The sequence below is a fragment of the Cibotium barometz genome, chromosome 44 (assembly GCF_041138505.1).
Source record: "Cibotium barometz isolate CiBa-2024 chromosome 44, ASM4113850v1, whole genome shotgun sequence".
NCBI lineage: Eukaryota > Viridiplantae > Streptophyta > Polypodiopsida > Cyatheales > Cibotiaceae > Cibotium > Cibotium barometz.
In genome coordinates, this window is record NC_141089.1 from 46454929 (window position 1) to 46481852 (window position 26924).

The window sequence follows — 26924 nt, forward strand, 5'->3', positions numbered from 1 at the left end:
TGAAAATTTATACGGCCGTATTTCTGTATGAATCACTGAGGCCATATGCGAGTGCTCTTATTGGAAGAGACTCAGTGAGTCCTTGGGCCACCCCCCTTTCTAGACTAGTCAGTATGTCCAATCAGTATGTCCAAGGTGTAGGCATCCAGGAAAGGGTTGGTACTTATAGGATTTGCGGGAATGTTAGGCAAGGGGCCAAAGCCCGCCGGTGGAATTGAAGTGACAAGGGGTGTAAAACCTGATGACATGCTTGTTATAGGCATGGCCAACGGCATTGGGAGGTGAATTTGTGGCATAGATCTCAATGGCTCGAAGATGTCAGTGATTGGGTTGAGTCCTTGTGTGATCCTTGGCAATCCCTCTATCGTGGCCATGTCAAAGTGCCTAAATGCTCCTTAACGAGCAATCACATTATTTTTGGTTGCTTTTTATACTTTCCCACAGCCCGTTTACAGCCTCAAGAGGCTTGGCATACTCTTTGTTGGATCAAACGGGTGTCCGTTTGCCCTAATTAGCTTAGGCACTATACGGACGTGAATGACCTCTTAGAGATATTTTTTCGAAAAAAGCGTATGCTAGGAACTTCCTAGATGGAAGAGGAGGTCCTAAAACCTATTTTCTATCACTGTCTCAAGACAAAAGAAATTTCTCGAGAATTTTTTCCCTATTTCGCAACACTTTTTTAAGGGTGTTCCAAAAAGAATTTTGAAAAACTCTACATGAGAGAGCTGTAGTAATTTTGGAATACTACAACTTTGTTTCCCTGAGTCATCCATGATTTTGTCGTTTAGGCCCTCAAAAAGAATTAATCTAAGATTAATCCTTTCACTAATCTTTCCCTCTTTTACACTAATCAAGAACTCTAATTAACCATTAATCCACATCATTGGATAGAGCAAGGAAAAACTAATCTTTGTGTATCAACAATTGTGTAAATTAATCTAAATTAAGAGATTAATTAGACTCTTAATTATAGTCTCCTCTTTAAGGCAAAATTAACTAAAGAGAGTCAAATTTCTCCAATTGTTCAAAAAATTGACGTGATTAGGTGTTTTGATGTATCTAGATGCTCTTAAAACACTCAAAAACCCTAATTTCGACTACTCATATGATCAATTTAGACTCCAATTAACATATTTTCTAAATTTTTAGCCTCTTGAACAAGATTAATCACTCTTAATGACAAAAACCAGTCCATTAAGAGAATTTAGTCAAATTCAAGGATTTTTTGATGGTTTTAAGAAATTTTTTAAAGATTAAGATACTCCTAATTCTTGCTAACACTCTAATCCAAACAATTTCAACAACAACACATAATTAAACTAGGATTAATGATCTTAGATCTATGTTTAAACGAAAGAGAGCCAACATTCACTAAAAATTGCATTCTATTGCATTGTTTGATGCAATGGATGCAAACTAAACCTAATTCAAACTATGTGCAAGCCCTAAGAACATGAAAAACCACCAAAACAACAACAAAAACAACAAATTCATCTAAAAATTAAGCAAAAAATATTTTTTTTCAAAAACAAAAAAGAGAGCTATTCTACACCAAATCTCACACAAAAAAGAGAGCTATTCAAAAACAAAAAAGAGAGCTATTCTACACCAAATCTCACACAAATCACCATCAAATCCGCATCCTTTTCATGGAAAACCATTAATCAAGATAATGGGCAATGGGTTATGCGTATTAGAGACAAAACGATGGAAAAAGCCAAGGGATGGCTCCCCGGCAACAGCGCCAAAAATGTTATGGCTCACCCTAACCCTCCTTAAAACATATCCAAAAAGAGATTAACTGGTGAACTGCAACTATCGTGAGGATCTTTCCAATGGCCGAGCTCGTAACCCTTGAGGTCTCCAAGCTCTACAACTCCTTGAGAAGCAATTCCACCACGTCTCCCGCGAGCGTTGTCACACCGTCGCGTTGTACTACGGGTACTCGTCCCTCCTCTCACCTCACTTCACTCACACACACCAGTCACTAGCATGTATTAGGGAGAGAGATTAGAAAGAACAAGACTCAATTGCACAATGGGAGAGTATGTTATATTATAAGAGAAATTCACTTATATACATGGCCATAAGTGTTCACACTCACTTAAACTATGGCCAACTAGGCACTTTAGGCTCATAAGAGGTCTAATGCTATTACAATGACTTTCTCATAATATATTCATGAAGTACATCACTTAGGACTTCATCCTAACTTGCTATTACACGCTCTTGAAGCGGGAATCGCCATAAATACTTCGTAACACCATTACGGGCGCTCGTCCAAGTTGTAGCTTTGGACACTATTGCTTCATATCTTGAATGTATGACCCTTTGGTGTATCTACCGTGACTCCTTGATGTAAGATAATAAAAAGCCCGTGAATCTTCAAAGTAAACTAGGCCAAATTTGATTGATTGTGGAAAAAATCCTATGAATAAGCTTCTGGAAACTCCAGTGAATAAGCTCTCTTGGAAAAAGGGATGTGATGGAATAAAAAGACAAAAGTAAACTACGTTGTGGATTATCACCCTGTTTTTGCTGATGCTGTGTGCAGTAATAGTTCCAAACGTAGGTGGCACAAGGCACGTAAAGCTGGTGGCAGAACAAATTCGACCCCAGTTAAAGCGCTGGCGGCGGTGACGATGAAAACCTCTCTGCTAGATACTCGCGGGCGGCGGGCTCTAGAGAGTTGAAATACAAGTGGAGGGGGGCGTGTGCTAGAGGATACCCACTGGAATACAACAAGGGGATGGATAATCATTGCTATTTTCTACGGTGCATTTCCGGGGGGAAAAAAGCCAACCAAATGGTGGTGTGTTTTTGGAAAAAAATAAAAAGAACTAACCAAACCAACAAGTTGATGCCACATGGTTGCATAAGAATTAGGTTGGGTTCAGAATGGGTGATAGTAGTGGAGCCATTCGAGCATATAACCTAGTCTCTCAAGAGTGCTTGGCTATATTTGTTTGGCAGGATGGCCTGAGTTTAAACTGCACCATCTCCAACCTGATTTGTCTTCATTTGAGAATTTTACCTTAGACTCCATCGCAGATGCTCCTTGAGGCCAGAAGGATATTTTTCCCTAGACAACTCTTAGTTTGTCTTAAAGCGAACCACCTCGTTTGAACCGAGCCCACCTCATGGAGGCCAAGTTTGCCGAGTCCACCTCAAAGTTTGCCGAGTCTTAGTCTTTGCAAAAAATCGTTGTATAGCCTACCCGTGTAAAATTGGAAATGTAGGGTGGGATTAAAAAAAAGAGGAAATCCAATGTACAGTTTGCAGGTTTTCGCTGAACAATATCTCAGGTTCATGAAATGAGTTCCTCCCCATGGCTGCTGTGCTCCTCATCTTGGCGTTCTTGTCGCCCCTCATAGGCTCTATACAAGACAATAATCTGTGAGTAAGGCCATGTCTGCTATGTATGGTAAACCCTCTCAAACAGCACCTAACCTTCACTTGCAATGCCGCCTGTTGTTGTGTGATGAGCTGTGTAGCGTGATCGAGAAGCCGCTCTGGTCCTGCCGAAACACAATTCAAGGGAGATCCTTGATCGCAGATGAAAACGGTAACTCGACAAGTTTTCTTCGTTTTGTGTTGTTGATTCAAGAGAAAACAAGTGAAAGACTGTCTGTTGTTGTTCTTGTCGTTGATCTGGCACCATGTTGCTAGGATTTCTCAGGTCGTTATCCTTCTGGTTGTGGCTTGGGTTTCCCACATTTAAATTACCCTAACTTGTTGGCCCGTCATAGGGCAAATTTTTGAAATAATTCTGCGCATTATTTCTATGAGATGATTTGCCAGTGCAGGATACATTTGTGGTGTTCAGGACATTGATCTACTGAGTGGTTGCTGTCCGAGAGTTCGAGAACCGTTTCAATGCGAGTAAGATTGATCTTTTAAATATACAAACAATGCTGCATGTATACATGCTTAGGCTCGAACTATTATTCAATCTATTGTCGCAGAAATGCAGGATCATTTTTCTTGTAAACTTTTACACCTACGTGCTTGTATGTCTGAGCTGAGTTTGCTGTCCCCCACTCCACATAGATGCTTCATACAGGAGGCATGCAGTTTTTGAAACACGACAAAGGGCAGATGTACATCCTTAGTGGCAGACCATACTGAGATCAGTTTGTTACACATAAGGAGCTTTGATGTGCTATGATATGATTAGAGGTCGTTTTCACTGCCTTTTTACAGGGGTTTGGTCTTCTTTGACAAACACATGGAGGGTTCAGCAGACAGTCCCTTGAAAGAGGAAATTCTCAGCCGTTTTCGCAAGTCCACTGTGCAGCCCTCACTTTCAGCATATACAGCCAACAATGTGGTGTGGCATGGAGGGTTAGCTATAGAAAATGCGAGAGCATCATGACTGAGCTCCAATCTGATGATTTAGGGTAATTTCCCAGAAAGGTGGTCCTGTACATGGCTGCTAGTTGCACTAGTGAGTTGATAGTAGAAACTTTGTTTATTTTTTGAAAGTGCTAGGCATGCTAAAGATTCATCTACCTTGGCTAATCTTGCCTCTGCTACTGGTTTCTTATAAACTCCTGAACTGCCTTCATGGTCTATATGAACGTGTCCTTTAGTAGCTTGTATGGAAGAGCATAACCTTGGTCTTTCTGCGATTGAGACCTTCCTTGCAAATGTAAGTCAATGCGTCTGGATGATTCTGCAAACGTGGTGCTATGCGTGACATGTGCTTCCAAGAGGGTAGGGACCACTGGCTCAGCTAGGGTTGAGCCCTTGTGAGAGATCTAGAAACTCATCTATCCAAAGCCTGAAGAGGGTATGAGGGCAAAAGGACGAAAGGACCAGATATACGAGAGATCAGAGCAAAACCACACAGCATGAAATATGTGAGTGAATATATAATATAATGGTGAGTGCAAATACGTACAAGAGCCCTCTGATGTGAGGTGACTCTGAGAAGAAAGACCAGTGCAGAAGCGGAGATGATCTTGGAGCTGAAGCACGGTCGATGACGAAGGCTCGTGTCGATGTGAGGCAAGGCACTCTGAGTGGTGATCGGTGTCGAAGGCTCGCGTCGGTGGAAGCAAAGGCACTCTGAGGTGATAGTGGCAGCAGAAGATGAGGTGATGCTGGCTCTGATGACAAGGGTGCTGCTGCACCCGAGGTGGTCGATGAAGAGCAGAGAGGGCTGCCGTCCCGACTCCTGAGTGGTGGTGGTGGTGGAGCAAGCTCTTATGACAAGGGTGCTGCAAGGCTGCAAGACCTGAAGGGTGCAGGCTCTAATGACAAGGGTGTTGCGTACCTGAAGTGGTGAGGAGCAGAGAGGGCTGCCATCCCGAGTGGTGCAAGCTCTGGTGACATGGGTGCTGCGTACCTGAAGTAGAGTGTGGGCTGCCATCTCGATGTAGCAGAGAGTGGGCTGCTGTCCCGATTGTCGTGTGCATCCTAGATGCCATGGACATTTTCAGGGCTAAATCCAGAAGAGGCAGCCAGATAAAGAGTATGAACCAGTAAAAGATAACTAGAACTAGGATTATGGAGCACAGAGTGCAGATCTGCTAGGGAGGACTTGGAGCAAGGCATGGAAGAAGCTGTCGGCTGCCAGAAAGGACTGTCGGCTGCTCACTGAAGTGGTTGGCTGAACCAGAGGACAGGGGCAACAGCATGCACATCATGAACAAAGAGAAGACCAGTCGGCTGCGTTAAAAGGAGCATTAAATGCATTTAGGACTGGCTGACCAGCAGTCGGCCAGTCTACCAAGTGTCCAAGGGACCAATAAAAGGCACCAAGTGCTCATAGATTTAGACATTCATTCCACTAGGGAGTGGATCAGTAGGGTCCTAGTTTAGGGCAGAATTTTGGTGTTTTACCACCCTTTTATGTAAGGCAGCCTATGGCTGTAGTAGAAGCACCTTTTTGTACCATATAAATATACTGAATTTCCAGCACTTCTCTCTCTCTCTCTCTCTCTCTCTCTCTCTCTCTACTCTCTCTCTATATCTGCGTTTTGCATCAGATGGTTTTCCAAGAGTGTTTAGGGCTGAAAGAAGACTCCCAGAGCTTCCGTGTGTTACATTGGTATCAGAGCATCAGGCTCAGCAAAGCTAAACACTGATTCAGTCCCATATGATGGTGTACAGGTCCAAGGTACAGGAAAGTACACGGATTCGAAGCCCAAGGCGAGGAGCACAGAAGCGGGAAGAACTCCGAGGAGGTTTGTTGGTGGTGTTCCACAGTGCCAGAGGGGATGGCAGTCCTGTGAGCCAAATAGGTTCCCGGGCAACGGTCCCAAGGGAGCCCTGATGTAAGGCTAATATAAGCCCTGATGAAAATGCTGATGTCTGCTGATGTAAAACGCAGATGACGTGCTGATGTAGGCGCTGATCTATGCTGATGTAAAATGCAGATAACAGTGCAGAAGTAAGCCTGATGTAAGTGCCGACATAAGCCTAATGTAAGTTTGATGTGAGCCTGATGCGAGGCTGCTGTAAAACGCTGATTTCAGCCTGAGGTAAACGCTGAAGATAGCAGAAGAAAAACGCTGATGAAAAGGATGTAAAGCTCATATGATAAACGCTGAGGTAAGCCTGATGGTGCGCTGAAGTAAACGCTGATGTACACCTGATGATGAAACGCTGAGGTCAGCCCTGATGTAGGTGCCCAGCAGATGATAGCAGAGAGGCCTGCTGTCCCACGGTGGCCTGTAGCAGAGGGTGGGCTGCTGTCCCGGGTAGTGGCCAGATGGTACCGGATATAACAATGAAATGGTACACCAATGATAAAAGATAGTCAAGGCTATATATACTGAGGGGGGGGGTGCTGGTCGGTCACCCTAAAAGGTGTAGGCCAGCAACCAAGACAAAAAACCCCAAATAAAATATAAAATACCCAAAAAAATCCCTTTTTAGGGCTGGGAAAAATACTGTTTTCTTCACAGTGGGGTGGGAGAGGGGGCGGTCTTTTGTCACTTAGGTGGTGTTATGCACCAGCTTTGATAGTCGTCCATGGAAATTCACAAAGCAACAATATAGCTTATGTTGTCTTAGTTTTACCTCTTGAATGATGGGGCCGTGTGAAGATATGGTTCGGTGTGGATTGGTGTTGAAAATGTGGTGCCAACCATGTTTGCATATCAAGGTTATGTTATTATGTACCTTAGGAGAAAGATGGAGCAAAGGTTAGGAAGATGTGTGAAATGTAAAAGGTGATGAAGAGTCTAGAGCAGGAGAATCTTGATGATGTAAGAGGGCAAGTGGAGGATAGCTAGCAAGTGGCTACAAATGGTTGTAAGCAATCTCCTTTGAGCAATGCAAGTCATGAATTCTTGATTAGTACTGATTTACACCTTAATCATAGTGATTAGCATTAGTCTTGTCTCTAGCAATGCCTTTCTTCTTCTACCTACCATAGCTCTTGTTTGCAATGCTCACATATCTCTTGATCAAATTAATTGAAATTTCAACTTGGTATCATAGCCAAGATTATCATTTCATCCTTAACATTCAGCATTAGTACCAATTAGTGGTTTCATTAGACATAATTAAGCTCTTCATCATTTTTGGGCAACCTTGTCCATTGCAGAAAACTGTGGCCAGCCTTGAATCACTTGGCATTCTTCATTCTCCCAACCATTTGGCTCGAGCTCTTAGGGGCACCTAGGGTACTCCAAGGTGCATCTCTGGATAAAATGAATTAGGCGGAATCCACGCCAACATGGAGAAATCACAACCGTAGCTGGCCTGAAGTCAGATTTGAGAAAGAATACGTTTATGGTGAGATCCAGACTGTGAGTCTTCTTTTCATGAGATTTCATTCAAGTTTTACTAATCCTTGATGAAATGGATTAATGATTGTCATTAGTGGGCTAAACTCTCTTATCATTTGCTGCTATTTCACCATCTTAAATCACTTGTCTCAATTGTGAGTGCATCAATCAAAATTGCTTACCCGAAAGCTACCTACAATTTTTCTTGAGAATTAATGAGTAATTAGCAATCTTAATCATGCTTGGTACTTGAATGAGCCAAACCACCTCTCAAATCTTTGTAAGGGAGTAGACATTGCCAAGGAACACCTATAACTCTTTTTAAGACCCTCCTATTAGTCATGACAAGCGAAACTTTAGTGGAAAGGTTTTGCAGGGAAGGGTGCCACACATGGCAAATAAAGACCATGTACATGTTGATGCAAAAGGAGTTGTGGGGGGTTGTGAATGGTGATGTACCAATGGAAGGGAGTGATGCTGAAGTCAAAGCATGGACAAATAAGGATAGAAAAGCCATTGCCATCATTGGGTTAAGCCTTGGGGATAATATCATTTATCACATTAGCAACAAAGAGCATGCCAAAGAAGCTTGGGATGAACTAGAGAAAGTGTTTGGGGCTAGGGCTAAAAATTCAAAAATAAATATGAAAATTCAGTTCTATGGGCTCGATATGGAGTTCAAGGAATTAAGCATGTAGGTAAGATGAAGAGTATTATGATGTAGCTTGTGGGTATCAAGGCATGCATGAATGAGAAGGATGCAATAGCAGTCTTAATCAAAAGTATGCCTCCAAAGATTTCTTCGGTGGTAACAACTCTTACTAATCTTCCAAATCTTACTCTTGAAGGTGTTGAATCCTCTTTATTTGAAGAGGATAAGAAGCTAAAAGGTGCATAACAAAGCTCAACAAGCAGCAGGGAGACTGCTTTCTTTATTAACAAGTCCAATGTCAAATGTAACCATTGTGGAAGGATGGGGTATGTAATGGCCTAATGTCGTCATTGGAATAAGCCCAAGCTTTTATGTGATGCATGTGGCAAGGTAGGCCACCTTGAGAAGAATTGTTGGTCAAAGAAGAAGCTACAATCAAATGTAATGGTGGAAGCAACTCTTGATGATGCTTCAAAAGAACATCTTTTCTAGACATAATGATGTCTATGATTATGTTCTATGTTCATGTTATGTCGCATGTCATGTTGAAACTTGATGTAATCACCTCTAGCCACCGATGATGTAGGCTAACTTCTAAGTGATGTATATGTCTCCATGAAGGAGAGATAAAGATGTCGTGTGATGTTATGTTATCTATGTTACATCCTTGTCTTGGGATGAGACCCATTTGGGCACCAAGGGGCTGTGTTGAAAATGTGGTGCCAGCTGTTGGGGTAAAGGCACTATGCCCACCCTTATAGTGTGTACAAGCCCATAAGTTATAGTACATAGTACACTTAGTACTTTTAATGTACTAAGTGCACTATGTGTACTAGTGCAATATACATGTGTGATAGGGGAGTCACACACTCATGCCTCATGAGTTGACTTATCCCCACAACTCTCTCTCTCTCTCTCCCTTGTTCTTCTCTGGGTATGTCTCCCACATGAATTAACCTAACCCTAATTCCTGTTTCTCCTACACAACTGGTATCAGAGCCCTGGTTTAGGGTTTGTTCTCGAGTGCTGAATCACTGGCTCGTAGGGGATTCTTCCTTCTCCTACACAACTGCTCTGTGTGCAAGGCAGCCAGCAGCTCGACTCTCCAGCAGCTGCTTTGTTGCGTGTGTTTTGAACTAGTCGCAGGCAGTCCGTTCTAAGCCAGTCACTTGCTTCGGTGAGAGCCTTAGTGTGAAGCGAACACAAGCACACCACAGGCAGCGCTGGCCCTTCGGCGTGAGAAGCGAGCGCTAGGCGAAGCAGGCAAACAGTGAGCGAAGGCGAGCGCTGGGCGTTAGTCGTCGGTTGGCTATTAGGCGGGCGGCGCTCAAGTTGGGTGACGTGGAGCGAAGGCAAGCTCGACACGCCTACATAGGCTATAGGTAGCCAACAGCCCGTCATGTAGACTGGCGCTAGGCGAGCGAAGCGCACAGCAGGCAAGTCGGAAGAGGCGCACAGGCGCACAGGCGACTAGAAGGCACAAAGGCTCTTCACGACTGCCCCAGGCCTACGTCAAACTGCAGCAGCAGGCGCATCAAAGCATCAGAAATCAGCAAGAAGCCCCTTCGTAAACCCTCAAACCAGGCACAAACTGATCTCCATAGCCACTGCCCTTTTCTGTAGCAGCAGCATCATCACCCCCTTGTCTTGCAACAACAAAATTCAGCCTGCAAATTGAAGAAAAATCAAAAATTACAAGGTATTTTCCTTAATTTTTTTTTGGGATTTGCAATTGAGCAAGTACAATCAACAATTGAGCAGGTACAGGTGTCGAATTGCTCAATTTTGAGCAAAATTGGCAAAATTGGGTGACATTGGTCACAATCAGGATCAATTTGCAGGAAATTGGTCACAATCAGGATCAATTTACAGGAAATTGGTCACAATCAAGATCAATTTGCAGGAGATTGGATGTTGAAATTTGGGGCTTTTGATGTAATTGTGCAATTAAGCACTCATACATGCTGTATGATGTGAGAAATCGCACATTTGGGCAAAATTGCAGCAAATTGCAGGGCAAATCAAGGGGCTTTTGTGCCGATTGGGTTGATTTGCATGCAGGCGATCGCATTTGATGCTGTGGATAATGTGTTGATGCCTTACAAGCACTCAATGTGCCTGTAAATCAAGGGGCTTTCATGTATTGGATGTATATGTGAAGTAGCGAGGAGGCCAGCGCGCTAGGCGAAGCATCGTGAACATTCTGGATGCCTTCATGTGCATCAATGTACCATGTATGATCAGAAATTGATCTTAAATCAAGGGGCTTTTCAAGTTCGTATGCTTGTTGAGCTTGGCAAAGCAGCAGGCAAGACATTTATGCCTTGAATCCTCAAAAATCAGCTTGCAGTCAAGGGGCTTTTGCCCAATTTCTGTTCGGGACTGTTGTATGCAGTGTACAGGACTGTAAAAGTTTGATTTTCACTCATTTGGACAGCCAGGAGAGCATTTATTGCTATTGTACCTGCTGGTACAGATTTGGCACAGCTTTGTGCAAGTTTTCGCATGGCTGTACACTGTTTTGAGTGACCAAAAGGTTCAATTTCAGCTGTTGGACTTGTCGGTACAGGTTTGGTACATCATTGGTGAGCACTTGGTACTGCTGTACAATACTTTGGAAGGGCAACAGAGCACATTTAAGGTGCTGTCCAAAATCTGCAGCAACCAGATTTTGTTGATTTCATCACATAAAGTGGGAGAAAAGTTGCATTCTTGCTTCCGCAGTGGGAGATAAAGCTTGGGAGAACAATTGTGAGCACTTTGTGTGCTTTTGGTGCAGTGTTTGCACATTTTGCAGGGAATCAGGCATTGACAGGTTGCATTTTGCTATGGCAACCACAGGTGAGAGCTCTTCATTGCTTCACATCAAGAAGCTTAAAGGCTCGCATAATTATGATATTTGGCAAACCCAGTGCTACAATGTGTTGCTCCAGAAAAAGCAGCACAAGCCTATCAAAGAAAGGGGTGTAATGCCCGCTTCTCTTACTGCTGAAGAGTGGGAAGATATGGATGAGCTGGCAAGATCTACTATCATGTTGTCTGTGTCAGACTCATTACTTTTCAGCATTCGTGAAGAGAAGACAGCTTGGGGAATGTGGCAGAGATTGCAGGACTTGTATGCCCAACAAAGTGCCTCAAGCAAAGTGTATTGGTTGAAGAAACTCATAGGTCTTCAGATGAAGGAAGGGGCGTCTATGACAGCCCATCTAAATGAGTTTAATGGTATTGTCAGCCAGGTCATTAATCAAAAGTTGGCAATGGACGATGAGTTCAAAGCCACTTTTCTGTTATGCACTTTGCCAGAGAGTTGGGACACATTCAGGACAGCCACTAGCAATTCGCATGCTATGCTGTCATATGCAGATGTTGAGGGTGCTCTTCTTCAAGAAGAAATGAACAGGAAAAATAACTCTGTTGGAAAGTCCAATGCAATGAACGCACTTGGGAGATCCCAACAAAGGGGAAAAAGCCAAGAATGGGGAAGGAGCAAGTCTCGCTCCAAAAAGGATTTGGAATGCCATTATTGTGGCAAGAAGGGACACATTAAAAAGCAATGCTACAAATGGAAAAATGATCAAAAGGAAAAGGGAAAAGGCAAAGACAAAGAGAAAGATGAAGCCAAAGATGTAAAGCCAAAGGGCAAAAGTGGAGTCAAGATTGAAGAAATCAATGTGTCACATACAGGTGGCAGTGAAGATGAGGTCCTATTTACGTCTTCACTTGATGCCCATTCACTTCTTACAGGTGGTCATGGTATGCACTCATGGATCATTGATTCAGGTGCCTCCTTTCATGTCACAGGTTGCAGAGACTTGTTTATCAGGTATACTGCTGGCAACGAAGGAGTGGTTTATTTGGGTGATAACCATGCATGCAAGATTCTTGGCAGAGGTGATGTGAGGCTTGTGTTTTCAGATGGCTCACAGCTTATGCTCCATGATGTCAGGCATGTGCCTGAGATCAAGAAGAATCTGCTTTCTACTGGACAGCTTGATGATGCTGATTATGTTACCACATTTGGTAGTGGAAAGTGGAAAATTAGTAAGGGCTCACTGGTTGTTGCCAGAGGCTCTAAGGTGGACACTCTTTATTTCATGCATGCAGGTGTTTGTCACCATGCTAATGTAAATGCAACCGAGCTGCCGGAAATTTCTATGTGGCATAGCCGGTTGGGACACATGAGTGTCAAGGGAATGGAGCAATTGTCTCGTTTGGGTTACTTGCCTTCTCTAAAGTTTTCAAGTTTTCAGTTTTGTGAGCATTGTATATATGGTAGGCAACTACAGTGCCCCCACAAGAAAGCTCTTGGACAGAAAGATGCTCAGTTAGAGCTTGTGCATACAGATGTATGTGAGATGCCTCAGCTTTCTTTGGGAGGGGCAAAATACTTTGTCTTTTATAGATGATGCCACACGCAAGGTGTGGGTTTATCCTCTTCGTTTGAAGAGTGATACATTCTCAGTGTTTCAGAAGTTTGTTGCTCTTGTTGAGAATCAAACTGGCAAAACACTGAAGGCTTTGCGTTCCGACAATGGTGGAGAGTACATGTCTAAACAGTTTCAGGACTTTTGTGATGCTAAAGGCATCAAGAGGGAGCTCTCTACTCCTTATGATCCTCCACAAAACGGGACAGCAGAGAGGATGAACAGGACCATACAGGAGAAGGTCCGTTCTATGTTGTCACATGCTGCATTACCTCATGGTTTTTGGGCTGAAGCTGTTATGACAGCCGTTCACCTTATAAACAGGTCACCTAACACGAGGCTTGGTGGGGAAGTGCCAAAGGAAGTATGGACAGGGAAGCCTCCGTCATACAAGCACTTGAGAGTGTTTGGTTGCGTTGCGTACGTGCACATACGCAGGGAAATGCGCACCAAACTTGATCCTAAGTCTCACAAATGCATATTCCTAGGATATGGTGACAGAGGTGAAATGGGGTATAGACTTTGGGATCCCATGAATAGAAAGATCATACGCAGCAATGATGTCATTTTTGATGAAACATGCATGCATAAGGAGCCTGCAAGGCAACAGGAGCCTGGCAGAGTCATCTTTGATGATGATGGACATCATGGATAACAACAAAGGGCTGTAAATCAGCCATTACAGCAGGAAAACCAGCCCTTAAATGGTGCTGAAAATGGTCCAAATGGACAGCCAGAGATGGCAGAAGATATCCCTATGGATATACCACAGTTAGAAGAAATACCGGGCATGATATTTCAGCCTTATGGCATGGAACAGGAGCCACCAATGGGTGATATGCAGGCTGGACAGCAACCTGCAAATGATGGTCATTGGGTACGGAGGTCCACTAGACCCTCCAGAGCCCCTGACAGGTTTGTTCCAGGGGTTGACTACTTGATGCTCACTGACTGTGGGGAGCCCTCATGTTATAAGGAGGCTTTACAGAGGGCAGACAAGGCTCTTTGGGAGCATGCCATGAAGTCAGAGATGGATTCTCTGCATAAAAATGGAACATGGAAGTTGGTGCATTTGCCTGCAGGCAAGAAGGTTTTGCCATGCAAGTGGGTTTACAGGCTCAAAGTTGCACCAGATGCAAAGCCAAGATACAAAGCCAGGTTAGTGGCTAAGGGCTTCAAGCAGGAATATGGTGTGGACTTTGATGAGATCTTCTCTCCAGTGGTCAAAATGACCACACTTAGAGCTGTATTGGCTTTGGTTGCTCATGATTCAGGAGAAGTGACATAGATCACTGCTTGTACACCAAGAAAGCTTTGGATGGCAGTCTATTGATCCTCATCTTGTATGTTGATGATATGTTGATTGCTGGGAAATCTCGTAAGGAGATGGATACCTTGAAGCAGAGGCTGCATCAAACCTTTGATATGAAGGATTTGGGTGATGCAAATCACATCTTGGGTATGCGGATACTTCGGGACAGAAATCAGCATGTGTTGTATTTGTCTCAGAAGGAATACATTGGCAAAGTCTTGCAGAGGTTCAATATGGACGGGGGGAAGAAGACTAGTACTCCTTTGCCTCCATATGTGAAACTCAGTGCTATGGACAGCCCACAGTCAGATAGTGGCAGGGCTGAAATGGCCAAGATTCCGTATGCTTCAGCTTGTGGCAGTCTCATGTATGCCATGGTTGCTACTAGGCCGGACATTGCATTTGGAGTGGGAGTGGTTTCTAGATACATGGCCAACCCTGGCAAGAAGCATTGGGAAGCAGTGAAAGGTGTCATGAGATACCTGAAGGGCACACAGGATATGTGCATATGTTTTGGCAAACAGGATGCATTAGTGCATGGTTACACGGATTCGGATTATGCCGGTCATCCAGATAACCGGAAGTCTACTACTGGTTATGTGTTTACATTCACAGGAGGTGCTGTGTCATGGATATCCAGGATGCAGAAGTGCACTGCCTTATCTACTACAGAGGCCGAGTATATTGCAGCCACAGAGGCTTGCAAGGAGGCATTATGGCTATCTTGGTTAGTGGTTGATTTGGGTTATACAGGGGATATTCCATTGTTGCATTGTGACAGTCAGAGTGCCATTCAGTTGACAAAGAACCCTGTTTTTCATGCAAAGATGAAGCATGTGGATGTGAAGTATCACTTCATCAGAGAGGTGATAGAGAACAAGCAAATTCAGCTTGTTAAGATTCACACGGATGACAACCCGGCTGATCTGTTGACAAAGAGTTTGCCTCCGGAGCGGTTTGCTCATTGCAGGCACTTGATGGGCATTGGATGAGGCCATTTTCAGCCTTGATATGGCCTTGTATATTATCATGTACATGCTGATTTTTTCTTTTCCTTTACTTAAGGGCACTTTGCCTTTAAGTGGGAGGTTGTTGGGGTAAAGGCACTATGCCCACCCTTATAGTGTGTACAAGCCCATAAGTTATAGTACATAGTACACTTAGTACTTTTAATGTACTAAGTGCACTATGTGTACTAGTGCAATATACATGTGTGATAGGGGAGTCACACACTCATGCCTCATGAGTTGACTTATCCCCACAACTCTCTCTCTCTCTCTCTCCCTTGTTCTTCTCTGTGTATGTCTCCCACATGAATTAACCTAACCCTAATTCCTGTTTCTCCTACACACCAGCCATGTTGTCATGTCAAGTTTATGTTATTCATGTATGGGGAGTGTATGTATCTTAGGAGAATGATGGAGCAAAGGTTAGGAAGATGTGTGAAATGTAAAAGATGAAGAAGAGTCTAGAACTTGGTCAAAGCTTGATGATGTAAGAGGGCAAGTGGCTGCAAATGGTTGTATGCAAGCTCATTTCATCAATGCAAGTGAGTTCTTGATTAGTACTGATATACACCCTAATCACAGTGAGTAGCATTAATCTCGTCTCTAGCAATGCCTTTCTTCATCTTCTATCCACCCATCTTCTACCCACCATAGCTCTTGTTTGCAATGCTTACATATCTCTTGATCAAGTCATGCAAATTTCAACTATTGATGCCATTGAAAGTTTGTCTGGCCCTTGGCTAGAACCCTAATGTATTGTCTCTACTATTGATCTGAAAATCTTGGCTATGAGATGGCTCAACATAACCAGTCCAGTAATTCAGTGGTTTCACTGGATCCCTTGCCTTGTGGATGGGTATGATGGTGTTTTTGAAGAGAGAGGTGCTTATCTGTAGATAGGTGGAAGCTTAATGCTAGCTATCTATTGCACAGACCCATTTTTTAAACCACTTCTTTGTTGCAGTACCACCTTTTTGTAATTTACAGTATTGCTGTGCCATATTTTGTGCCCTATGCCTGAAATAGCACTTTGTATTGCTTGGTTTGTTGCAGTGGCTGCAACTTGACTTCCAAATGTTGCAACTCTTATGAATATTGTGTGGCTTGTTGCTTAGGTCCGAATCAGGTACAAGACAACTTCGTGGGTTTGTTTGTTTTGATACAACTTGTGAAAACTCACTTTTATGACATTTTTGGGATTGTAGACTTCCCATGATGTGGCAAGCAAGGTGAAGGTGGCGCATCATGCATCTGCGGGTGATTCTTTTATCATATTATGTGGAGCAGAAGCAATGATCGGTCAATGCTGCAGTTGAAGCATTTTAAAACAGATCATTTATTTCTGCCATATGAAGAAAAGGCCGGGCTGAATCATCGCATGAATATTGTCAGATGCTTTTTACAGTTAGTAAACAATAGTAAATGCGGGTAGTTGCTTGTGATTTATGGAGATTTTGTAGCATTCTGCAGGTACTTACAAGGATACTTTTGACTTTTGTTTGGGGAGGTGCCGCCATGATTCAAGGAGCGTGGTATGGTGTTTCTACTTCTCACATTTATCGATTCTGATAGTTTCCTTTGTGTGCATGCCATTCATCATCCTTTTGATGCTACTAGTGAGCTAGATGTTTTGGATTAGGAGCTTCTCTTGTCCGATTGCAAGTAGAGGGTTGTAGGGATCTTTGGTATGCATCATGAAGTTGCAAATCAGCAAGATCATTGTATATATATCATGCTTTGGCAATATACAGTAGATTAGGTCTATCTCTCCTTCTCTTTTGTGTCTTTGCTAAACATAGGATTAGCGTTAATCATGAACATGCTTCCGCAACGCATGTTACACTATGGTTGGGTGGTGAGCTAGCATGCGGAACCCGCATTTGGATTAGTCTTGTGCTTGTCCTGTGTTTCGGTGATCTTGGAAGGATTCTGTATGAGAATCCCAGATTTTGTCGGGTGAATCCATGACTGTTGGTATTAGAGCTGGTTTCCCTTAACCCCAATGCCATTAATGTATATTTTGGTGTATTATTTAAACACAGTGTTCACGCCAAGGCTCTTGGTGTCTAGCATGGTGCGTTTCGCCATCCGTGTGCCACACGTAGCCGGTCTCCCCTTGGGCGCATACTCGGCGTGTCATCGACTCATATAGGGAGAGAATCGCCCATGACAAGTCCTGATGTCTCCTTATCGGCTGGGCTTGTGGGATTTTATCAAAATGCCTTGTAGATATCTACAAAGCAGCAATAGATCCTCTTCCTGTGAGCCTCCCCTCCTCAATGATGGCCCTCAATGTGAAAATATGATCTAATGTGGAATGCCCTTTCCTGAATCTTGCCTGCCCTGGTGCTCTAAGTCTTTGTGCCTCCGCCCATCTACTCAGCTCATGTTCCAAAATAGATCCATAAAGCTTGGCGAGTGTGTGACCAATCATGATAGTTCTATAGTTATTTGGATCCATAGCATTTCCTGCCTTCAGGATAGGTACAATAGTTACATGACCAGTTGTGAGGAAAGCCCTCACAAAGAGCCCTGTTAAACGCATGGACTAGTATGGGTGCCAAATGGCCTTGGCCTGGGAAAAGTGCTCAGCTACCGGACCATCATGATTGAGTGCCTTCCCATTTTGCAACTTGTCAATGGCATCTCTCACCATGCTCAAACTGAGAAGGGATGACTGTGAGGGGCGCCCTCCTGGGGGGTGGGGTATGGGTGGCTGATTAGGGACCTGATTGTTGGGGGTAAAGGCCCATTTATGCCTAGACCCCTATGACACCCTTATGTGTGTACATACTTGTACTTAGGGTTTTGTACCTTTCTAATATAAAACATGAGGGGTTGTGGTGTGTACCTCACCACTCACATTTTACACACCCACCATTGTGTGTTCTTGCTCTCACTCTCTCGCGCGCTCACTCCCTTCTACTCTCACATGTGGTATCAGAGCTTGGCTCCGTGTGAGATCCTCTTGCATCCTCTCCGTCTCTCGGTCGCCTCTTTCGCTCGCGGATACTTTCCTTGCGTGGATTTCTTCCGTTCGAGGTTCTTTCAGCCTGCGAGCTTCTGGCCTCCGTCAACGTCCCGAACCTTCTCCGACGCTGCCCCGGTGTTTGGATAGTTGTTTGCCGCTGATTTCGCACTCCGTTGAGCTCTTTTCGCAGCCCCGAGCTGCCCGAACTCTTTCTCGAAGTGCTGGAACTGTTTTGGTACTGTTTTGGGCTTCTTTTCTCGCGTGTGAGCTACCCCTCGGTGTTCTTGGAGTAGGCCAGCTCTATTTTGGTCTCTCCTCACCATTTTCGGTGGTTCTTTGCTCGTGGGAAGGCCCGAGTGCCTCTTTCTCGGCGGACATTCTATTCTCTACCGTGCTCACCTTGAGCCTATTTTACTCGAGGTATTTCTTTCTACGACTCTCTCTGTGACTATAGTCGGCCGGGGCGTCGTGGTTCGCAGGTACATCGTCACTTTGGCAGTGGATTGTGTGGCCTTTGTGCTACATTTGGCGGTTGAAACAAAGGGCTTTTGCCTTTTGGAGGTTTACATGCTTTTGGCGCACTTGACATGCTGTAATTGGTGCCTGGGAATGCATTTGGAGTGACATTGCAGTCACAAATCAAAGGGCTTTCTGGAAATTTTGCTTCAGAAGCGTTGGTGGAGTTTATGCTGCTGGAATCTTCCCAAATCCCTCTATTTTTGAGGTGAAATCAAAGGGCTTTTGGCCAATTTCGTTTCAGAACTGTGTAACTCAGTTGGGGGGGGGAAGATATACAGCCTTGGAAGCTCTGTTGAGCTTGGAAAATTTGGGGAAAGTGCCAAAAATCAGGCCCGAACTGTAATTTTCTTTTTTTTTTTTGACAGTTTTAGGTCAGGTTTGGCCAAGTTTGACTGTCCAGAAGTGGAAAAATCAGACCTGATCTGTTCATTACTGTTTTAGGACAGTTTTGACATCTCTTTGTTGAGGAAAAGTGAAGAAAAACAGTAAAATACAGAGCTGGACAGAAATTCCAGCAAGGTGTTTTGTGGATGCAAAGTGGTCTTTGACGGATCACGTTAAGTGGGAGTGCTTCCGCTCAAGGAGTACTATTTTGCGAGACTTTTTTGCAAGAGTCTTCTTTCAACTAAAGCAATGGCTTCATCCTCCCAAGTTGAGACTTCTCAAGGCGGGAGCTACACCATTGAAAAGTTGGAGGGCCAGGTGAACTTCAACTATTGGAAGGAGCAAATATATGGTGTGTTGGTCATCAAAAAGCTTATCAAGCCAATCAGGCTACAAGGCGTTCAACCCGATGATATGGATGATGATGCATGGTTGGAACTTGATGATCTTGCCAAGTATACAATTTTGTTGTCCGTGTCAAAGAATGTCTACTTCAATGTGGTAGGTGAGACTACCGCGTGGGAGTTTGGCAAAAGCTGAGCAGTCTTTATGCAAAGGAAAGTGCAAGCAGCAGGGTGTACTTGATGAAAAAGATCTTTGAAATGAAGATGAAAGAGGGTACACCAATGGGAACTCATCTCAATGAGTTCAACGGCCTTGTGAGCAAACTTATTGCTCAAAAGATGAACATTGATGAGGATATGAAGGCTGTTCTATTGCTTTGCACACTTCCCGAAAGTTGGGATACTTTCAGGACAGCAGTGAGTAACAGTGCTCCTGCTTTTACAGGCTTGTCATACACTGATGTGGAGAGTTCTCTTCTCACTGAGGAGATGAACCGAAGGAACAATCAAAGTGGCAAAGCCTCTAGTGCTTTGAATGCACGTGGGAGATCTCAATCAAGGGGAAGAGGCAACAATGGTAAGTCAAGGAGCAAGTCCCGCTCAAAGAAAGATATGGAATGCTTTTATTGTGGCAAAAAGGGACACATTCAAAAGTTTTCCTTCAAATGGAAAGCGGACAAGAAGGCAGGCAAGGTAGAGAGCAAAGGTGAAGATGCAAATGCAAAAGATGTAAAAGGCAAAGGCAAGAGCAGTGTGAAGATAGAAGAGCTTAATGCAGACAGATGGTGCTATTGTACCTTATGTTCCTGAGGTTATATCATTCCTTGATGTGCTTTTCGTGTCTAATGTGAATGCACACTCACTCATTGCCGGTGATTTAGCAGACAAGCTGGATTGGATTGTTGACTCAGGCGCATCCTTTCATGTGACTCCTTATGAGGAGAGTTTTGTTACGTATTCTAGTGGGAATTATGGATGTGTTTATTTGGGGGACAACCATGCTTGTCAGATCACTGGAATTGGTGATATTCAGCTTGCTTTTGCAGATGGTAATCACTTTATGCTCAAGGATGTCAGACATGTTCCTATGCTAAAAAAGAATTTGATAAGTACAGGGCAGCTTGATGATGCCGATTTCTACACTACTTTTGGTGGGAACCCATGGAAAATCAAGAAGGGTCAAATGGTATATGCCAAAGGACCGAAGATTGACACTTTGTATCATCTTATAGCTTCAGATGTCGTTGGACATTCTCTTGTAAATGCAACCGAGCTGCCAAATATTTCACTGTGGCATGGCCGGTTGGGACACATGAGTGTCAAAGGAATGGAAACCTTGGCCCGTTTTGGTTACTTGCCTTTGTATAAGTTTGCTGATTTGTCTAAGTGTGATCATTGTATTTATGGACGGCAAACTCAGGGTCCACATTCCAAGCATTTGTCACTTAGGAGTTCTCCAATGGATCTTCTTCATACTGATGTGTGTGAAATGCCTCAGTTATCTTTGGGGGGAGCTCGTTATATGGTGACTTTTATTGATGATGCCACCCGTAAGGTGTGGGCAAACCCTCTTCGCTTGAAGAGTGAGGTATTTGGTATTTTTCAGAGGTTTCTTGCTATGGTTGAAAATCAGACCATCAGGAAACTCAAGTGTTTACGCTCCGATAATGGTGGGGAATACATGTCAAATGCTTTTCAAGAGTTTTGTGACAGTAAGGGTATCATATCATCATGTGCAACCAAAGCAAGAACAGCCCTCAATGTAGTCATTTTGACCACAGGTGAGAAGATCTCATCAAAATCAATCCCCTTCTCTTGCTTGAAACCCTTTGCAACCAACTGTGCCTTATACTTAGGTGAGGAGTCTGCAGGTGCTACCTTAAGCTTGTAAACCCATTTGCATGGCAATACCTTCATCCCTGCAGGCAAAGACACCAAGTCCCATGTTGCATTCTTTTTCAGAGAGGCCATTTCAGATTGCATGGCTCTCTCCCACTTCAAATGATCATCCCTCTGCATAGCCTCCTTAAAGCATGAGGGCTCTCCACAATCTGTAAGCAATACAAAGTCAACCCCAGGAACTGTTGGGGTAAAGGCGTTATGCCCACCCTTATAGTGTGTACAAGCCCATAAGTTATAGTACATAGTACACTTAGTACTTTTAATGTACTAAGTGCACTATGTGTACTAGTGCAATATACATGTGTGATAGGGGAGTCACACACTCATGCTTTTCATGAGTTGACTTATCCCCACAACTCTCTCTCTCTCTCTCCCTTGCTTCTCTGTGTATGTCTCCCATGAATGAACTCTAAACCCTAATTGACAGGTTTCTCCCCATCAACTGGTATCAGAGCTTTGGTCTCCAGATTCTTCTTCTGGTTCTCCTCCCTCTTCTACTCTGCTGGTCGCCTGCTCTTGGGCCTTTTGATTCCTTGGTCGCAGGGGCTGGCCAGATACTGCCTGTGTGTGAAGAGGCGTAGCCATCCAGTCATCGCAGCAGCAGCCAGCGCACCTACAAGAAGCATCGGCGTAGGCATATAAGCAGCAAGGCGCTGGTGGCCAAAGAAGCGAGTCGGCTCAGCAGCGAACGCAGGCGTGTAGAAGGCAAACACGAGTGAAGAAGCGAAGGCTACTAGGCGAACGAAGAGGAGGAGACGACGAAGGCAGCCAGGCAGACACGTAGGCAGTGGGCGTTGAGGCGTTTAATCGCGATTCGGCTGGCTACAAAGCATATTAGCGTTGGGCGGAGCCCGTCATGTAAACTTGCGCTATAGGCGAACGAAGCGCACAGCAGGCGAAGGCGGCTGCAAAGCAAACAGCAGCATCTTCATTGCGTGGGCAGACGTAGCTCATTTCCCCCTTTCCAACGGGAGTTCCAACGCAGCAGCAACCTCAGCAGCAGCCAGCGCCCAGCATCAGCCGTACCTGCACAAACTTCATCTTGATTGGAGCAGCCATCAAATCTGCAGCAAAAGTGCCCCCCTTCTCACCTGCACAAAACAGAAGCAGATTCCTGCAACAAAAAATTCAGCCTGCAAATTGAATTAAATCAAAGGTATTTTGCTTCAATTTTGGAAATTTCTTATCAATTCAAGCAATTGAGCAGGTACAGGTGCCCAATTGCTCAATTTTTGAGCAAAATTGGCAAAATTGGGTGACATTGGTCACAATCAGGATAAATTTGCAGGAAATTGGTCAAATCAGGATCAATTTGCAGGAAATTGGATGTCGGAATTTGGGGCTTTTGATGTAATTGTGCAATTAAGCACTCATACATGCTGTATGATGTGAGAAATCGCACATTTGGGCAAAATTGCAGCAAATTGCAGCAAATTGCAGTGCAAATCAAGGGGCTTTTGTGCCGATTTGGTTGATTTGCACGCAGGCAATTGCATTTGATGCTGTGGTTAATGTGCTGATGCCTTACAAGCACTCAATGTGCCTGTAAATCAAGGGGCTTTCATGTATTTGATGTATATGTGGCCAGGGGGAAGCATCGTGAACACTCTGGATGCCTTCATGTGCGCCAATGTACCATGTATGATCAGAAATTGATCTCAAATCAAGGGGCTTTTTAAGTTTGTATGCTTGTTGAGCTTGGCAAAGCAGCAGGCAAGACATTTATGCTTTGAATCCTCAAAAATCAGCTTGCAGTCAAGGGGCTTTTGCCCAATTTCTGTTCGGGACTGTTTTATGCAGTGTACAGGACTGTAAAAGTCTGATTTTCACTCATTTGGACAGCCAGGAGAGCATTTATTGCTACTGTACCTGCTGGTACAGATTCAGCACAGCATTGTGCATGTTTTGGCATGGCTGTACACTGTTTTGAGTGATCAAAAGGTTCAAATTCAGCTGCTGAAATTGCCGGGACAGGTTTGGTACATCATTGGTGAGCACTTGGTACTGCTGTACAGTACCTTGGAAGGGCAAAAGAGCACATTTAAGGTGCTGTCCAAAATCTGCAGCAACCAGATTTTGGTGTTTTCATCACATAAAGTGGGAGAAAAGTTGCATTCTTGCTTCCGCAGTGGGAGATAAAGCTTGGGAGAACATTTGTGAGCACTTTGTGTGTTCTGGGTGCAGTGTTTGCACATCTTTTGGTGCAGTGTTTGCACATTTGCAGGGAGTCAGGCATTACAGGTTGTATTTTGCTATGGCAACCACAGGTGAGAGCTCTTCATTGCTTCATATCAAGAAGCTTGAAGGCTCGCAGAATTATGACATTTGGCAAACCCAGTGCTACAATGTGTTGCTTCAGAAAAAGCAGCACAAGCCTATCAAAGAAAGGGGTGTGATGCCCGCTTCTCTTACAGCTGAAGAGTGGGAAGATATGGATGAGCTGGCAAGATCTACTATCATGTTGTCTGTGTCAGACTCATTACTTTTCAGCATTCGTGAAGAGAAGACAGCTTGGGGAATGTGGCAGAGATTGCAGGACTTGTATGCCCAACAAAGTGCCTCAAGCAAAGTGTATTGGTTGAAGAAACTCATAGGCCTTCAGATGAAGGAAGGGGCTTCTATGACAGCCCATCTCAATGAGTTTAATGGTATTGTCAGCCAGGTTATAAATCAAAAGTTGGCAATGGACGATGAGTTCAAAGCCACTTTTTTGTTATGCACTTTGCCAGAGAGTTGGGACACATTCAGGACAGCCACTAGCAATTCGAATGCTATGCTGTCATATGCAGATGTTGAGGGTGCTCTTCTTCAAGAAGAGATGAACAGGAAGAACAACTCTGTTGGAAAGTCCAATGCAATGAATGCACGTGGGAGATCCCAGCAAAGGGGTAAAAGCCAAGAAAGGGGAAGGAGCAAGTCTCGCTCCAAAAAGGATTTGGAATGCCATTATTGTGGCAAGAAGGGACACATCAAAAAGCAATGCTACAAATGGAAAAATGATCAAAAGGAAAAGGGAAAAGGCAAAGACAAAGAGAAGGATGAAGCCAAAGATGTAAAGCCAAAGGGCAAAAGTGGAGTCAAGATCGAAGAAATCAATGTGTCACATGCAGGTGGCAGTGAGGATGAGGTCCTCTTTACGTCTTCACTTGATGCCCATTCACTTCTTACAGGTGGTCATGGTATGCACTCATGGATCATTGATTCAGGTGCCTCCTTTCATGTCACAGGTTGCAGAGACTTGTTTGTCAGGTACACTGCTGGCAATGAAGGAGTGGTTTATTTGGGTGATAACCATGCATGCAAAATTCTTGGCAGAGGTGATGTGAGGCTTGTATTTTCAGATGGCTCACAGCTTATGCTCCATGATGTCAGGCATGTGCCTGAGATCAAGAAGAATCTGCTTTCTACTGGACAGCTTGATGATGCTGATTATGTTACCACATTTGGTAGTGGAAAGTGGAAGATTAGTAAGGGCTCACTGGTTGTTGCCAGAGGCTCTAAGGTGGACACTCTTTATTTCATGCATGCAGGTGTTTGTCACCATGCTAATGTAAATGCAACCGAGCTGCCGGAAATTTCTATGTGGCATAGCCGGTTGGGACACATGAGTGTCAAAGGAATGGAGCAATTGTCTCGTTTGGGTTACTTGCCTTCTCTAAAGTTTTCAAGTTTTCAGTTTTGTGAGCATTGTATTTATGGTAGGCAACTACAGTGCCCCCACAAGAAAGCTCTTGGACAGAAAGATGCTCAGTTAGAGCTTGTGCATACAGATGTATGTGAGATGCCTCAGCTTTCTTTGGGAGGGGCAAAATATTTTGTGTCTTTTATTGATGATGCCACACGCAAGGTGTGGGTTTATCCTCTTCGTTTGAAGAGTGATACATTCTCAGTGTTTGAGAAGTTTGTTGCTCTTGTTGAGAATCAAACTGGCAAAACACTGAAGGCTTTGCGTTCCGACAATGGTGGAGAGTATACGTCCAAACAGTTTCAGGACTTTTGTGATGCTAAAGGCATCAAGAGGGAGCTCTCTACTCCTTATGATCCTCCACAAAACGGGACAGCAGAGAGGATGAACAGGACCATTCAGGAGAAGGTCCGTTCTATGTTGTCACATGCTGCATTACCTCATGGTTTTTGGGCTGAAGCTGTTATGACAGCCGTTCACCTTATAAACAGGTCACCTAACACGAGGCTTGGTGGGAAAGTGCCAGAAGAAGTATGGACAGGGAAGCCTCCGTCATACAAGCACTTGAGAGTGTTTGGTTGCGTTGCGTACGTGCACATACGCAGGGAAATGCGCACCAAACTTGATCCTAAGTCTCACAAATGCATATTCCTAGGATATGGTGACAGAGGTGAAATGGGGTATAGACTTTGGGATCCCATGAATAGAAAGATCATACGCAGCAATGATGTCATTTTTGATGAAACATGCATGTATAAGGAGCCTGCAAGGCAACAGGAGCCTGGCAGAGTCATCTTTGATGATGATGGACATCATGGACAACAACAAAGGGCTGTAAATCAGCCATTACAGCAGGAAAACCAGCCCTTAAATGGTGCTGAAAATGGTCCAAATGGACAGCCAGATATGGCAGAAGATATCCCTATGGATATACCACAGTTGGAGGAGATACCGGGCATGATATTTCAGCCTTATGGCATGGAACAGGAGCCACCAATGGGTGATATGCAGGCTGGACAGCAACCTGCAAATGATGGTCATTGGGTACGGAGGTCCACTAGACCCTCCAGAGCCCCTGACAGGTTTGTTCCAGGGGTTGACTATTTGATGCTTACTGACTGTGGGGAGGCCTCATGTTATAAAGAGGCTTTACAGAGGGCAGACAAGGCTCTATGGGAGCGTGCCATGAAGTCAGAGATGGATTCTCTGCATAAAAATGGAACATGGAAGTTGGTGCCTTTGCCTGCAGGCAAGAAGGTTTTGCCATGCAAGTGGGTATACAGGCTCAAAGTTGCATCAGATGCTAAGCCAAGATACAAAGCCAGGTTAGTGGCTAAGGGCTTCAAGCAGGAATATGGTGTGGACTTTGAGGAGATCTTCTCTCCAGTGGTCAAAATGACCACACTTAGAGCTGTGTTGGCTTTGGTTGCGCATGATGATCTGGACTTGATTCAGATGGATGTGAAGACTGCTTTTCTTCACGGTGATCTCCATGAGGAGATATATATGCAGCAGCCAGAGGGTTATGCAGAGAGTGGAAAGGAGAAGCTTGTATGCAAGCTGAAAAAGAGTCTTTATGGGCTCAAACAGGCACCAAGAGAATGGTATCATAAATTTGATACATTCATGAAAACTCAGAAATTCAGGAGAAGTGACATAGATCACTGCTTGTACACCAAGAAAGCTTTGGATGGCAGTCTCTTGATTCTCATTTTGTATGTTGATGATATGTTGATTGCCGGGAAATCTCGTAAAGAGATAGATGGCTTGAAGCAGAGGCTGCATCAAACCTTTGATATGAAGGATTTGGGTGATGCAAATCACATCTTGGGTATGCGGATACTTCGGGACAGAAATCAGCATGTGTTGTATTTGTCTCAGAAGGAATACATTGGCAAAGTCTTGCAGAGGTTCAATATGGACGGGGGGAAGAAAGCTAGTACTCCTTTGCCTCCATATGTGAAACTCAGTGCTATGGA

At 44.1% G+C, this 26924-nt stretch overlaps 1 protein-coding gene across 1 annotated transcript in view; it reads left to right on the plus strand.

Annotated features, from left to right (window-relative positions):
* Window positions 1-3203: 3203 nt before the first annotated feature.
* Window positions 3204-26924, plus strand: part of LOC147613362 (glycosyltransferase family protein) — a 31405-nt gene continuing 7684 nt past the window's right edge. Inside the window, exons 1-6 of the mRNA XM_086782674.1 lie at window positions 3204-3399; window positions 3498-3568; window positions 3810-3885; window positions 16194-16266; window positions 16346-16397; window positions 16611-16672. Coding sequence (XP_086638800.1) covers window positions 3332-3399; window positions 3498-3568; window positions 3810-3885; window positions 16194-16266; window positions 16346-16397; window positions 16611-16672 — 402 coding nt within the window. The 5' untranslated portion in view covers window positions 3204-3331. The remainder of the gene's footprint in view (window positions 3400-3497; window positions 3569-3809; window positions 3886-16193; window positions 16267-16345; window positions 16398-16610; window positions 16673-26924) is intronic.